The following is a 16768-nucleotide window of genomic DNA, read 5'->3' on the forward strand; positions in this document are numbered from 1 at the left end:
GGTTAGATTGCTCATGAATGTGTGCCAGGGCATGAACTCTTCACTAGCTCGTGCTATTTAGACATGAAATAGCTTCTCTAATAACTTGAAACATAAATACTGTGTAGTAATTAGCTGTGGTTGAACTTTTTATAGACTTCTTCTGTTATGTACCAGATGGGGCTTGTTCTTTTTGTAGAATCTTGCTGTTCTCTTCCTTTAGTAATTTGGGAAAATAACATTGTGTTAATCTTCTTTTATATATGTTAGTGTCGAGAATTATACTACTGTGTAAAAGACAGTATGGAGCGAGCAGCAGCGAGACAGCAAAGCATTAAACCAGGTAAAAGATTTTTGCCTGTTGGGAATTATTATTGTATAATCTGTGATGATCCATCTTTTCTATTAATTTTGAACATAATGTCCTTTTATTTGGAAATCTAAGGTTAGCTTTGTCATCTACCTGTGCATATGCAGCAGACTTACTGTGGTCATTAGTTTGCCCCTGTATACCTCACTCCAAATCCAAGCAAAAGCCAAACACCTGTATAAACAAGAGTTGTGTGTAAGGAGGACTAGCTACCAGTAAAATGGTAACTTGAAAATACTACCCGATGAAACTTCAGTTTCACTTTCTCTTCATAGCTGGCAAGCTACTCCTTAAGTTCACTTATTTTCTGTTGAGAGTGTAGTCTAATAAATATGTTCATTTGTCCTAATGATCTACAGTGATCTGTAGCTTTCTGCAGTCTTTCAGTGTGTAAGCCTTTTTTATACTGGAAAGTTTCAATCTGGTAAAAGCCAAGTAGTGCACTTAAGCCAGCATGCTTATATCATTATAACTCCTCTCATATAAACTTTTTTTGATTTAGCATCCTTATTTGGGATAGGATAGTATAATTGTGCTGGCAAAACTTTCCTAGGCAAGCACCCCTTTCCTTTTCCTGTGGAGTCAAAAACTCAGAAAAGTGGATTTGCACATTTGGGAGATTAACTTTTTTTTTTTTTTTTTTTTTTTTTTAAGCTCTTGAGTGGGTAATTTTCCAGTTCTGTTAGTCCCCAGAGAGCAGCAGGTGCTGTATCTATTTGAGTTTGAGTATTAAACATGAAGCTGGCTCATTTTTTACATGGTTCTTATAATGATCACCTCTCCCTTCCTGCAGTCTTGCAGGTTCAGGGTAACATCAGTGTTGGTTCATGTTTTCAATTTTTTTTTTGTAGTTGTTTTGGCAACTGTTTCTTTTTATGGATGCTAGGACTCTGGGAGCCATGTTTTGAAATACAAGCCTTAATGTACCTTAATGATGCCAAATCTAAGGGATCTACAGTATATTTATGTTTGGAATCAGCATGTCTGAGAAAGTGACTTGCATTCTAATTTAGCATCCTAAGTATTCAACACTCAACCTGCTATTGGGCTTGGAATAGTCACCATTTTTTTCATCCTGATGTTAGTCCAGTTTTATCTGAGGAAGGGGGAAAAGATGAAATTTCCACTGGGAATGGAAGAGGCAAAAATTTCTCTGAAAACTATTTTAAGAATTTGGCAATAATATAGTATTAAAGATATGTTTGAAAGTCATTCCTCTAGTTCTTCTGCACAAAAAATAAGTTTAAAATTTTATTATTAAAAAGAGTTTTCTTGCTAAAATGAATGATGCAAAAGAAACTAGATGAAAATGCCTAGATTTTGATCTTTTAATCTCTTCTATTAAATTGTCATTATTGTAAACATAATGGCATTTTCAGTGTTGTAACCAAAAGACAATGGCATATAAAATTGCCAAGCTCAAAACTTTAACCCTAGCTTTTCCTTGCTTTTGTGTTTGTACTGTATGGTATACTGACTAGGGTACTGTGTGGCGGTTGTGTTTTACCATGCAAAAATGAAAGCTGACATCTGAAAAATTCACTTACAATAAATACAGACTGAGATGATCTAGATGTAGTACCTTGCAGTTAAGCAGAATGAAATTTATTATGGTAATTAAAGCTCTAGTGTTCTAGAAGGCTGTCAATAATTGACTCTACTGAAATGCTCCTTACTGTTCTTAGTAGTGTTCTGTCTCTATGTGCATCAAATGAAAAACCTTTTATTGTTGTATATTTCCCCTTGCACATACATTTGACTACTTTCTGTGCATGTTTTTTTTTTGTTTGTTTGTTTTTGTTTTCCTCCTAACATATTACAGGCCCTGAGTTGGGTGGTGAGTTCCCTGTGCAGGATATGAAAACTGGTGAAGGTGGTCTTCTCCAGGTCACACTGGAAGGAATTAACCTGAAATTTATGCACAGTCAGGTAGGAGGGAAATCTATAACAAGTCTATGTGAGCATGAAGCTTTTCACAGCATGCCTGTATCTGTGTTTCCTCTTCTCATTGTATCAGCAAGGACAAGAGGCAATGTGACTGTGTGTGTGCAATCGCACACTCACTCTATGTACATACATACATACATCTATGTACATACATACATATATATATATACACACACACACACATATATATACGTGTGTAAAGAATATACTGAAATTAAATATTCCCGTATCAGCTGAAGATAATCGGTTGAAGGAAAAATACTAGATACAGTTGTCAGATTTCTTATTTCTGGCAGCCAGAGTTGTCTAGGCACAAAACAAATGGTAGACAGCATATTAAAGGAGGAAAAAGGGATCAGTAATGGTCTAAACTGCTGTAACTCATCACATCATGAACATACCTTGGTGGAACAGGCAGTCAGTCTTACAGATAGTGTTTGACTTTTGTGGGTATAGGTGGCAATCATCTGCATCATATTTAATCGATCTTGTTTTAAAAAATGAGGAAGCATCTGCAGAATCTAATATGAAAATAAAATACGAAAGTGGCTCTTGCTGTAATTCACAAAGATAAGAATAAATTACTGATTCTTTTTTTCTTTCTAAATAGCAGATGATGTGGGCATAGAGGAAACAGAACTAGAATTGTCATTTATTCCTTTCTGGATGCAGTTTCTGTTGCTTCCTTTGGTCCTTGTTTTTTCTTTTGCTTTGTGTTTGTTTGTTTTGCATATGTTGTTAAAGGTGTGCTGTGCTAGACAGTAGAATCAATTTTTAGGAGAGTGTGTGTCTGTGTGTGTGAAAGAAAAGCTTCTGTTAGTCAGTCTTCTGTGGAGTGTTTTGATTTTTGTTTTCCCTTTCTCCTGACTAGATTTCCCTGCCCCCTGCAAAACCTTTGCTGCTCTTTAAGTATGTATCAGTGTAGATCCCACTGGGAGTCCACATGCATCTCAAACACAAATGCTCAGAATCTTTATTTAATACTTTCCCAAAGTCACAGCAGCACCATGTGCCTCTTTAGGCTCTAATGTGCTAGTATAAAGGGCGAAGTGGTTGTGAATGTCCTTCCATTTTTTTTCCCTTTCTGTTACCAGGGTGGAACCTGGAGTACAGCTGACCTGCTATAGTATTTCAAAAGTATTTCTACTTTGTGATGATACAGTGTCTACCAGTTTGACTCAGATTTTAACTTCTTTCGGATAAGCCAAAGTACTAAGAACTGAATGAGGGACTCACTGATATTACAGAATGAATTTTCTTAGGTATAGGAGATGGCAGACCTAAAGCCCTTGAAGATTAAAACTGGCTCTTCAAGCAAAAGTTTGGTATCGTTATAAATAGGCATAATAGAAGTTACTCTTGCCTCAGGGAAGGACACACGTAAGAAGTGTTCAGTTTCTCCTCTTTTGTCCTCTGCTGCTAAGTCAAGAAAGATATTAATAGCTCAAACTGCTCATCTTTGAGCTGTGGAGATAACTTGATTTCTTGAATGAGCAGTCAGGCATATTTGCAGTGAGATCAGATACAGGAAGGTAGCCACATCATTAATGGTGGTATCTTGAGTGTAAGAGGCATCTTTACAGGACAAAGGCACTACATGTTGAGTATATGCTGAACACACCCATTATATCTGTCCAGAAGAAAGACTCCAAATCCTAGAACATTCCTTTGTCCTCAAATTCCAAGGCTCTCTTTTTTGAAAGACTGAAATGACATTCTAAAAGAAACCACAGGGAAATTTAGTACTGATTATTTCTATGAGACTGACAAGACTGCTACCAGTTCAATTTGACATCACAGACAGTGGGTCCTGTGTTACCACCAGTACTTCTAGTGTAGTAGCCTTATCACATCCTTCCTTGTAGAGAAAGATATTTTAATTTGCTATCAGTAATAAAAATTACTATGTCTTTTGAAGACAGTTTCTGCAATTTGTCAGACTAGGCCCAGGAATTTTAGCAGCTCTCTTCTCCACCTGAAAGATTCTTTTTCCTCTTCATCCACTTTTCACTGAGGCTGTTGCCAGGTGAGTTTCTACTGCTTAAAATGGGAATTGAAGCAATAGAGTTCTGGAAAATATTCTTCCTTTTTTTAATATGTTTAAGTCCTGGTCTGCTGGATTTACATTGCCAATTGGCAAGGGTATTCAGTACTGTTTAGTGGACCTAATATATATCCTGGTTTTCTTCAATCTCAAAAACAGAGTCTAGGCAGACATCAAAAGTCTACCATTTGAGAGTCTGCACAGAGTGGAAGCCTGTAGCAGTTATGTGAAACACTACAACTAGTTGCACCATGTAAAAATTCCCCTCCAGTTCCATTATCTGTGAAGGTAAAGGATATTTGCATTCTTATCCTAACACTTACCAGCCAGACTGCTGCCTTAATAAAAGGTCTATTGTTCTAGATACATTGTCCTTTTCATTTATCATATATCAAGCTGCCCTAAGGCAGTTGATTTGAGAACATATTTATGAGTATGATTAAAAACAGGATCCTACAGCCAGTTCTCCTTGTTGAAAATTGCCTTTCTAATTCTGTTGAGTTTGGACAGAGATACTGACCAGCAAAAGCCTACAAGACCTCATCAGCCACAGGTGCCTCTTCACCTTCCTTTGCTTACTCCGTATCCAAGCCCACTTCTTGATGCTCTTTCCACAGACTTTTTTCAAGAAGGCCCCTTACAAAAAGGGATTTTGCTGCTCTGCTTGGAAGTTACAGAAATAATGTTTTTGGAATATGTGAATACAAGTTTATATTCCTTCTTTTCATTTAAAAAAAAGGGAGGGTGTCCGATCTATCCTGCTTTAGAAGATTAAAGATAAGCTTCGTGTTAGAATGGTGCTTGCTTTCATCAAACTATTTCTGAAGGCTTTTGATTTGCAACATCTGTACTTTCTCACTGCCTTGTGTGAATTCTGCAAGAAATGTCTTGGGTGTATGGTGGGCCAGCCCATTACTGTCATATGATAGTTATCTTTTGGCCTGTCAGTAGCACTAATTATGTTCACAGATTGTCTCGCCATGCTTGGCAGTACTCTAAGTTTTAAAAAAAGTTCAAGTCTTTCTGTGCTTGACAGGTCAGAGGAAGTCCTTTGTAATAAGGAGGAATGAAGTATACCTGTGGCATTAGCATACTATTCACAAAATTCTGAGCTTACATCTATACAATATGTTATACTATTGAGTCTCAGTGACTCTGTCCCTGTTATGAATTCAGCTGGGGTAAAAGCAGATGGAAGTGTAATGTAAGACAGCAGGCACATGTCCACCTACAGTAGGATCCACACTGACTGCTCTATCTTGAAGAACCACAGTTTCTATAGGGTAAGTAACTGGTACTTCCTTTACACACTTGCTTGTTTTCTGACTGAGAGGAGAGCATTTCTATCCCTTGAACAATGCAGCAGTATAAAATATATAGTGAGAAAAATTACCCGTCAACCTGTATGTATAATTATGACAAGCGCCATAATTTCTCATCTGACCCAAAATTCTTTTGCAGAAATGCAGTACTCCTTAATGGTACACTCAGATAGATCAGGACCATCTGGGTCAGTCAAATCTGATTCAGGCAGCTTTACTGTTACCAATTAAAAACAACCAGTGTTTTACCTGAGCATTTTTATGGAGTTTCTGAATTTTGTATTTTGGATTACTAGCAGAAACTTTTCATGGAGAAATAGTACAGAAAATGAAAGATACTTGAGTGCAATAAAAAATTAAGTATTCTGTTGTCTTGTTTCTTCTGAAACTCTCCTTCTAAAAGAAAAAAAATTACTAAGAAAACTGGCGTAGAACACAGGTGAAAGCAGCAAATAGACAAAAAATAGGTCAATTATTTGTCCTTTCTCTGAGCGCTTGAATGTAAGCAAGAGAAGTACAGGTTTTCTGATGAAGTAACTGTAAGTTTAATTTTTCATGCTGTGCAAAAACTATCCTGGGATTATTTTTTAGTTCTCTGTTGATAGAAAGAACAGTAAAAACCCTTCTGACTGAAAAGCAATACGACTTTTCCAAAATATATGGTGATCCCATTTACTGACCTCTGCTGTTACTGATAATACTATTCCTTTAACACTCACGCTCTTTAGTTGATGTGATTTCTAGTGCTGACTTCCTTTGCTTTTCTTAGGTAACTTACCATCTAAGGCTAGACTGGTGTTACTAGTGTTGGACTGAAAAGAATTGCAGAGATTTCCTTTCCCTTCAAGTCAATGCAAGTTACTTTAAGTGTGTAGGAACTGAAAGCATCAATCCAGACTACTGTGATATAGTCCTGCTAGGGTCTTTAAGGCTTTGGAAAGAGAATTACTCCAAATGTTAGGACAATGTTACTCTTACTTTTCAGGCAAGAGAAACACTATTTCAGAACCTGGAATGTGGGATTAATTCCTTATGATGCTTTGTACAGCGTTGTCCTATATCCATGTGCATTTTTTTCGCCCTTTTGGAGATGTAACCTATCCTGGGCGTATGAGGAGGGATCATTTAGTATCTTAAATTATATTGGATATTGAAAACCTCCTTATGCTCAGAAAACTTGTTCAATCGTACAAGTGGCATCCAGGTTCTAGAATGAAAAATGTAGTGATGTAGTTCAGTTGTTTTGTCTTTTTGGGTTCCTGTTTGTAAAACATGAGTTAAAACCAGTTCTGTTTTCTAAGTGACTTTTCAGCTGACAGAGGCACTGCGTGAAGCGAGCAAGCAATAGAGCGATAGAGCGAGCAATGCTGTTTGAAGCAGAAAATTGGTACCGACTCTTCAAGAGTCGGTTTCAAGAGTAAGCACGCACATTATATATCCTAAAACTGTAGTTAAACCTTAAATGACAATGCTGTCAGGGAAGACGAAGATTAGTGGTTTCTCATCGAATTAAATTTGACTCCTGGATGGTTTAGGATGATCAGTGTCAGGGTGGGAAGCACAGTGCCCCTTACCTGCCCTCTGTGCTGGAGGAGGATGCATGGAGGGGCAGAAACTAACTGGGATGAACCAGAGGCTACAAATCATGCCAAATTTGGGAACCAGCTTTTCTCTCGTCCCCCTCTTCTGTTGTATTTCAGGTGTGTTGGTATTCTGTTTGCAATAACTCATTTGAGTGCCTGAAGGGGTAGCAATGTTGGATATGTCAGAGTTACTAACTCCTTCGTTTCTCTTCCATGCTTTCTCCTCCTGCAAGGAGCGGAAGGTACTTCATCTTCTGCTGTCTTCGCTTCTTAGCACTTTTAAGTTATTTGTTGATTTCTAGCATTGTGGCAAGTTTGTCTTTTGAATATTTATTTCACCCTTTATATTAAACTGTAAATGTATTGTATGCTATAACATCAGATTATATCTGCTGTGGTGATATTTTTGTTTGTTTTTGTTTTTAATTAAAACCATCTGACTAATTTTGTGTTATTTTCCCCTCTGTTTTTATAGGTTTTCATAGAGCTGAATCACATTAAAAAGTGCAATACTGTGCGAGGAGTCTTTGTCCTGGAGGAATTTGGTAATTACATTATTTTGATATTAGGTCTGTATTCACATGGCAGTAACTCAAATTTCCAGTCCTCAGATTCAGAGTTGCACTGCAGTTTCAAAGATGGGAGAAGAATGTAGGTTGCATGTGAGAAGTTGCCTGACTGGGAGATGGGAGACGTAACATAAAGATTTACACTTTAGTTTTCATCATATTAAGATTTGTGGTATAGATGCTTTTTGTTAGTAGGCAAAGAAGGTGTTCTGAGTTTTACAAAGCAAACAAAATGGCAAGTAACTTTGGAGGACTGTGTGTAGGAATTTTCTTTGGTATGTTCCTTTTTCTCCTCAGAAATCACTTATATATAAGCATGACTTATAGTTGATCCTTCTCAGCACACTACGCTTTCATTACTGAAGTATTAGTGCTAATAGCAACATTTCCTTCTTGCTCTGTAGAGTTTCATTTGTGTTTTGGGGGCAGAAGATGTTTGGTCAGGTTGTGCTTTAGTCTGTGGTTTTGGTTTCAGAGCATGACTGGTGAAGAATGGAAAAGTAAAGATCAAGGGTAATGGAGAATTTGTGATGTTTGGTTAGTGATTGCTATTAAATATGGTTTGGGAAAGTCCTGGGCTACTGTTCAGGGTTAGTGTCATTCAGATTATACTGAACTAGTATCTGAAAGAATGACTTTTGGTACAGCTCTCCAGAGTAGTGAGCCATATATTTCTCTTAAATAGTCCCCAGATATGTCTTGGTTTATTCTTCCACTCATCCATGAGATACTTGTCTAGGTCTTAAGTACACGAATAAAACATTTACAAAGAAGATAAAATTTACAATACCTTTTCAGTAGTAGATCAGCATCTATACTTTGATCACTAATCAAGATCTAAATTGCCAGTTCTCTTTACCAAGATTGATCTTTGGTGCTGTGGGTCGAAGGTTCTTGTTGATGGATTCTGTCTTGCAATATAAAAGAAACTTAGTATTTTCTACTAAACCTAAGGACTTTCTCATTAATAATCTGTTGTCTCCTTCTGGTGATACAAAAATTATTTAATGAAAAAGCCTTTCTGACCATTGCTGTTTGCTTATTGTTTGTCACAATTAATCTGATCTCCCCGAAGTTTGGGGTTTCAGTTAGTGAACAATTTTCTCTCATTTGCAGAAAATTCTGTTAATAGTTCAAATGATCAAATCTGTATGTAACACCTAGAAAAACTTCTGATAGTTTAGACACTAAGAAATTTTCTGCACTGTACAGTTGTGAATACTGTTGAGATCATGTTTTTACACTGACTGACATGATTTACTTCTGGTAGAAAATGCTTAAGGCTGTAAAATAGTAGAGAGTTCAGAAGCCGTAAAATTACCTAAATATATGGCTTTTGCTGTTGAGATGTTTAACTTGCAGGAGATCACTTTTTGGATTATTTTAGGAGAGGTAGTTAACTTCTTTTAATAGTTTGTTTAAGTAGCACAAGAAGAAAGACAATGTTTGACTTGGTTACTCCTGGTCAGCTCCTGTTGACAACTCTGGAATTGAACTTCCCAGAAAATAACTGTAAGAAAGATTGTGTTTTTTTTTTTTTTTTTTTTTTTTTTTTTTTTTTAATAAAATTTTGTAAGGAAGGAACTATTGCAAAAACTAGCATTGTGGTTTGAAACTTTTGGAATCTTTAAGAATTAAGAAAAAGATAAATTGAGAGCTGGACACTGCAGATAAAAAGCTAAAAAATTATTTATGAATTAAAAATCTGCTCATCCAATTAATATAGAGAAAGAAGAAAGGGGAAAGATGTTGCAGAGAGGATCTAAACTTTCTTTTTGGACAGAGATAGGTGACTATCTCAGAGGTACTTTTAGTGCTGTAAATGTGAAAAGACATGTCAGTCTGCTTTGTGCAAGAGAAATTAACGTTTTAAATTGCTAAGAGTAAAATAATAGTATTCAGCAACTTTCATGGACATCTTAAGAATGAAATTACTGAGTCATGTTACACCTAGAGAACCTTGCAATCACATTCTGTATATAGAGTTGGAAGGTAACTGAAGTAGTGTTTCCTCTAAGACAGGTAACGAGAGGTAAGCCTGTATACATCAAATACTCCATTGCAAGTTTCATTCAGTTGATTTTTGCCAAGCATGAGTGGTCTGACTGTAGCTCTACCACAGCAGGAAATTAAAGGCCTGCTTATGTTAACACTGGGCTTAGATGGCAGTGTGGAAGTAGACCCTGTGATTTTAGAGCAGAATGGAAGCAGAAGTCAGTTGTTGCCCACAAATGGAAGTGGAGATTTAAAGTAAGTGAGGAAATGTAAGTTGCTTCCCTCTGGAATTTGAGTTACTGCTGTGTACTTGTGCTTTACTTTCTTGTGGCCCTTCACTGCCACTACTATGAAAACCTTCATTCTCCAGCAGGTAAAGTGATGTCCCCTGAATTTGTTTTCTGCTAGTGCCATATTTTCATTCACAGGACTAATGGCTGCAGGATGGTGCTTAGTACCTTACTCCCTTCATCCATTTAGTTTAACAGCATCAGGAATAAATTTAATGTTAGAAAAAAAGTGCTTCTGGTAATTTCTTAATTTTAGGCTTGGTGATGGTGGGCTTTTTTTCTTTTGTATTCTGCAGTGGTAGTATTTTGACTTCTATGAGTGTAAATCCAAACCAACTTTTTCTGTTCTTCCTAATTCAATGCTCTCAGGACAGTTTTTCCATTTGGAAGAGCTTTGAAGGAGTATTTCACTTAAAGACAAGGCAACTGTGAAGTGGAGAGAGAGTACCTTGCCTAGATAGTCTCCTCTTCTTTCTCTTCCTATTCTCAATTACAGTACAGGACTTTACAGCTTCCCTTCTTTCCGTCCCTCATGGCACAAGGTCTTTACAGCTTCCCCTTCCTGCTTTCTGAAGAGTATATGAACAATTGTATGTTATCCAGTGGGCAGTGAGACTTAACACAGCTGTAAAATCCTACCCTATTTGGCTGTGTATCAACCTCACTCCCACCTTTATCCCCTGGTGACATGGAGTTAATTTGGAACGTCTAGTGCCAACGGGTAAGGTAGCTTGGATGTGCACCTCATTATCTTCCAAACTCTAGTCACTGATATCACTGGGGCTGTGCAGCCTGGGTGTGCACTACCACTGTTTTTCAGTCCTTAATGTAACTGCCCACCCTCAAGGAAAAGGAAGAGTTTGCAATAATAAAAAAGAAAAAGTTACATTATTTTTATGATCATAAGTTGTACTTTCACTTTATCTTTCTGAGAGTAACAATAATACGACATATTAGAACTGGTAGGCACTGATTTATATTTGGAGTAGTTTCTCAAACCCAGTCTGCACTGCCTACTTTTGGCCCCCTAGAGTGTGATCCTTCTCCCTCCCCAACGTTTAGCTGTGTCATGTCATAGCTGAAAAGATGACATCTGCATGAATAGGTTTTGTTGTGGACTTTTTCTAGTTATTCATGCTAAACTCATTTGCCTCTGTTTCTTTTTCTGTCACTAGTACTGTGTGTAATAAAACATTTGCTCTTCCTCTGTGAGCCTGGTATGATTTGGTTTTGCATAACTTTTATATTACTACTTCTAATTTTTTTTGTTGTGACACAGAAATTCCATGGCAAATTTAGCTGCTCTGGAAGGAAAGTATTCAGAGTTGGGTTGGTCTTGTTCCACTGATTTTAGCATTTTAAATTTACCCTTTGTATGTTCTTAGTGTGATCTTTGTTCTCTGCTGTTGATTTCCCATGGGATCTGTTCACAACAATATTTATGAACCAAGTATTGGTCAAAGGCACGCTTCAGATGCAGTGCACAGTAATGGGAAGGTTGCAGCTTGCTTTTTTTATGCAGTCCAGAATGAAAGCAAAAGGCAAATTTTCTTTAGCTATATTATGGCTAATTCCCTTCTGTTAGTTTGAGGCAGTGAAGGGAGCAAGATGAAATTTTCTGAGTAATAGATTTTTTTCATCAGTCCCCTAATCCTCTTTGTATATAAAGCCCTCTAGAAATCAAATAAAGCCTGATATTTTTGAGAATACATATAACTGAAATAAATATTTTGTTTTAAGGCAATTTGTTCAAAAGCAATGAACATCTTTGAGATGTTAAAGCAAATATCAGCACACACATTCCAGACAGGAGAAAGAATGTCTTCAGAAACTCTCAAGATATAGCTGGGAAACGGTCTTCCAGTGTAGAAAACTTTCTCCCTTATCTTTTTTGTTCGTTTTTATGGACTTCACTAACTTCCTACCAGAGTGTCCAACAGTTCTGTTGAGATCTGTTATGCAGCCGAGAAGGATTCAAGCATCTAAAAGGCAAGATCTTTAGGAACTGAGTACTGACAAATTTCTAAGGAGTTGTCTGTCTTTTTTTTTTTTTTTTTTTTTTTTACGGTAGTAGGCATTAAGCATATTTTATCATTAAGTATATTTTGTCATTACTTATGCCGTCTAACAGGAATAAGTAGTATCAGAAAAGCCAGAGACTGTAAGAACCATCAAATATCTATGGTTTTCCACAGAAGGGCAACAAAATATTTTGTCAACAGGTTATCTATTATGTCATTAGATGATGTGTCCTTGAAGATACTGGTAGTGTAAATAACAAGAAAGAAAAATACCTAGAAGTGAGGGATAGTGAGGTGCCCTGTTCCTGCAGCTGCTGTCTGTGTGTATCCTTTCCCTTTCCAATGGGAACATTGTGCTATTTCTTTCCCCTTTTCCTCTCGTTTTTTGAACTTTTTGTTTTGTCTCTTGCCCGTCCGGTTTTAGTTCCTGAAACTAAAGAAGTGGTGAGCCACAAGTACAAGACGCCAATGGTGAGTCATCTGTGATGCCTTCTAGTAGTTCTTTAGGATATATCTTTATATTTTAATGTGGTGAAAAGACTTGCAAAGAGATTGCAGTATTTGCGAGCACTGTAGTAAAACACAAACTGCTTTTTGTATTAGCTTTTAGTTAAGGGAAGACACCAAAACTTGGTGATTCTTGCTTTTATGAAACTACAGGAGCTCATGGGGAGTGCAGTAAGGGCAATGCCTTTCATTAAGATGGGTAAAGATGCAAGATAGCAGGTTTGGTTTGAATTTTAACGCATTAAATGCTGATGAAACTGCTAGGCTGGTGATAGTGCAGATCACAATCCCTTATCCACAGAATAGATGGAAAAGATGACTAATTTCTGGACATAAAATGATCACTGAGTTTATGAAAATTTCCTGCCTTTTCATATGAAAGTGAGCAGTGAGATGCAAGAGGATGGTGTAAGTAGTAATTCCTGCCAAGAGGTGTATTATTGCTGTGCTCTAGTGTTCAGTTTTTATAAAATCTTTGAACACCAACAGTTGATGATGATCCTTAGCACTTTAATATATAATGTTTTAATAGACATATATATGCTTATGAGTGAAAAATAGAGGCCAATAATTATCATCAGAACTTGGATTTCTCCAGTTATTTAGTGTCTGAAGTGTAGTGTGTTCTTGTGGTGATTGTATGGAAGCTTATTATCCTTTAAGAGAAGGAGACAAAGAAATAAATTACTTGAAGCTAGAAATGTGTTAGAATCATAATTCCTAGAATACATGTGAGATTTAAGAAGCTCAGATCTGAATCCTATACCATTTAATGAAACAGTTGAATGAAAGTGAATGATCTTTTACATAACCTGTTGTGGCTTGTCCTATAATACAACAAAACCTTGTTATGTGTATTAGAAAGATGCTAAATATAAACCTTGATGCCAGTAGCTATACTAAAAGAAGATTCTCTGTTTAATATTAGACTTAATCATTTAAGAGCAGGAATTGTAAATTTTGCTAACGTTACATACCGTTAGACAGTGATACTCACTGCTATAAGATGGTGACAAAATGGGTTGGTATTCTTTGTATAAACCCTGCGATGCTGGGTCGTTGGCTTTCTTTTTTTTTCATTAAAAAAGAAAAGCTTTTATTATCCATAGATTCTCTAGCTTTGGTTAAAAATTAAGAGGATTACCAGTCCTTGTACTACTGGCTAAAAAGAGTTACAACTCTTTTTAACTCTTTTTAAATAAATTACAACTTATTACAGTTGTGAATAAGGAAGAATCTCACTGTCTTCTGAGCCAAGGTACAGTATTGGATGTTTAGTTTTACAGCCTTTTTAGTTAGCTATTTCCACCACTACCAGAAAATTACCTGTAACTTTGTACAACAAACCAAAAGCAAATACGTAGGTTGCTTTTTCTGATCAGCACTGGCCAATTTTATAGCCTAGTGTATGTTCTTAAAGACAATTAGCCATCATATTATCAAAGGACTAATGCTTTTATTCTAAAGGTCTTTTATTTATTGTAAGGCTTGTGATCCCTTTCCATTTCAGTAAGAAGGTACCATGGGACACTTCTGCAAGCCTTTGTAGCCAAAGTAGTTGTCTTATGGAGAAAGACATGCAGGAAAATATAAAATGTGCAGTGGAGTTTGTAAAAACTAAATCATCTAGAATTTCATTATCTCCTTTTCTAAATTCTGTAGGCTCATGAGATCTGCTACTCTGTGCTGTGTCTCTTCTCTTATGTGGCTGCTATACGTGGGAAAGAGGCAGAAAACAAAAGCAAACCACCTCGTCCAGTTTCCAGTTGATCACAATATTGGAGAATATCTACCCTTTGGAACGCTGGTGTGCAGTACTCCCATTTTTATTGCTGTTCCTAGAGCTCACTCTACTGTCTTCTTGAGAACTTGATTATTTATGTACAATCCTGCAAGTCCTGCCTCGTAGGAAAATCTAAGACATCACTGCTTGGTCTCCTGAATTCATCCTTAATGGAGTTTTTATGTGAGCTGTTAATCAGACACTTTTGAGTGTCAGCATCCAGCTAAGGGTGACTTACTCTGACCATTCCTTGGAGTCCCATTTTTTAAGATGACTAACATAACTTGAGTTTGGCTGGTTTTTTTGTTTGTTTCTAGTGATACTTTTTGCAGATTTATCACTTTATAGCTGCAGACTTCTGCTTTCAGATTCTCTGGTATATGCACAGTGGAAGCAGTCTGGTCCTGCATGTTGTTTAAATTTAGTGGTTTTACTGTTTTCCTTTTATGTTGTTCATTTTTACCCACCATCGTGAAGTTCTCATCACATAGCTCATCATATTCTTTTGGTAGAGATGAACAATTTAGTTACCATAGTTTCAAAATATCATATGTGGCAGCTGAAGTTCGGCAATTAAATTAGTCCGTTTGTGGAAATGACTTCTTCTCAAGTGGGAAAAGGAGTGCAGGCAGAGAAATTTTGAAGGTGGTGTATTTTGAAAACCTTTGGCACCTTCTAGACTGTGTGGATTTTCAAATGGGAGTTTAGAAAACATTTGCACACATCTCAACAGTAGAGTTAACATATGCCTATAACGGAGCGAAAATAAGTATAGATAAAAATTGAAAATGTTATTGGCAGAAGCATATGGCAAATGCATACAGTTCTGAGACTGTGACTATACTTTACACAAGATATTTCTATGGCAGTCTGCAGAAAATGTTCAGAAGTCACAGGGTTATGTTGATCCAAATTTCTTTAAGCCATTGCAGTTGTCAATCTGGACCTGTATATCAAGGCATCCTGCAAATACCGTGTTAATATGTAATGAAATTCTCTCAGTTAAGTATCCATCACATTCCTTATTTTAAATAGACTGAATATGAATGTTTTTGCATCCTGTTTTTGTTCTTGAACTGTACTGCACTTGTTTGGAAAGCTCTTAGGATGCTTGGAAGAGAGACTGTCTAGAGAAAATAATGTAACATGTACAGTATCTGAAAAAAAATGCTCTGATTGCAAACTGATGTATGTTTTAACATAGGATTCTGAGTAAATACACCCAGAAATAACCCTGTTTTGGCTTGGTCAGGGTGTCCACCAGATTAAATGGAATATACTAGTAATGGGTGAGGATGTGATGTAAATATTATAGTACCACATTTATTTATAGAAACTGTACAGCTGTCTGAATGTGAAAATAAAATATCATTTAACCAGCAATGGGTTTTCATCCGACTGTTCTTTTAGCTTTTTTGTTGATGAAGCTTATTCCAAAATTAATGAAATTATATACAAAACATATCATGTACTTAAATATTGAAAAAGAACAAATTCTAAAAGGAAAATATACATTTTTTCCACACAAACAGTTGTAACTATTGTAAAGATTTTTTTGCGTTTTCTTCTATAATAACGTAAATGTTGCTTCTTTGAAAGAGTCTGAAAAATACTAATAGGGAAAACAGACATGCCTGAAATTGTTTTCCCTGTTTATTGTGATGGATAAAAGGATTCCCTCCCCCCCATGCAACTAAATCATTGTGCAAAGGATTTTTCGTGCTTGCCTAACTTGAAAACAATGTTGGAATTAACAAACTCTGAAGTTACCCTGTTTGGTATTTATTTTATTTCCTTTGCCTTCTAAGACTATAAATTTTCTTATAGAAAGATCTGAATTTTAACAAACCTAGTGTTCATCTGGATGTTACTGTATTACATGTAGAAATCCTTCAGTTACAACTGTGAAATCATATAGTTCTAAAATAGGTGTTCCACTTACTGGCTCCAATTTAAGTAAAGAATATTAATTTTAAAATTGTAAATATTATGGTAGCAGACCTATTAATATATTCAAATTAGTTAAAATTGTAAGGGGAGAGTTAGAGTTAAAATAACAATTAGATACATAGTATCACTTACTATCTACAGCTTTATTTTCCCCGTAAGAGCTCTATTTCTGAAAGTGTATTTTTGTGCGACTTTTAGTGAAGTACACTCTAGGTGCTGCGAAACTGCAGTCTGGAATAAGACTTTAAAGGGCCTTACAATAAAAATGGCTCTCCATCTCTTTGGGTATAATTGAAGAACAGGGGTGGCCAAACAGTTGTAGAGTGACATTTAACTTAACTTTACATCATGTTAACTTTAACATCATGTAATATATGTACATATGCACATACTAAGAATCAGTAAAAA

General features: G+C 36.3%; 1 protein-coding gene across 4 annotated transcripts in view; it reads left to right on the forward strand.

Moving 5' to 3' along the window:
• The window catches only part of MADD (MAP kinase activating death domain), a 75385-nt gene extending 59592 nt beyond the window's left edge, over positions 1 to 15793 (forward strand). For all 4 annotated transcript variants that reach the window (XM_062576038.1, XM_062576035.1, XM_062576037.1 and 1 more), the window contains 5 exons: positions 250 to 322; positions 2172 to 2278; positions 7721 to 7790; positions 12545 to 12591; positions 14290 to 15793. In XM_062576038.1, the coding sequence (XP_062432022.1) occupies positions 250 to 322; positions 2172 to 2278; positions 7721 to 7790; positions 12545 to 12591; positions 14290 to 14397 (405 nt within the window). In that variant the 3' untranslated portion in view covers positions 14398 to 15793. The remainder of the gene's footprint in view (positions 1 to 249; positions 323 to 2171; positions 2279 to 7720; positions 7791 to 12544; positions 12592 to 14289) is intronic.
• The last annotated feature ends 975 nt before the right edge of the window (positions 15794 to 16768 follow it).

This window comes from Rhea pennata, chromosome 5, assembly GCF_028389875.1.
Source record: "Rhea pennata isolate bPtePen1 chromosome 5, bPtePen1.pri, whole genome shotgun sequence".
NCBI classification, from domain to species: domain Eukaryota; kingdom Metazoa; phylum Chordata; class Aves; order Rheiformes; family Rheidae; genus Rhea; species Rhea pennata.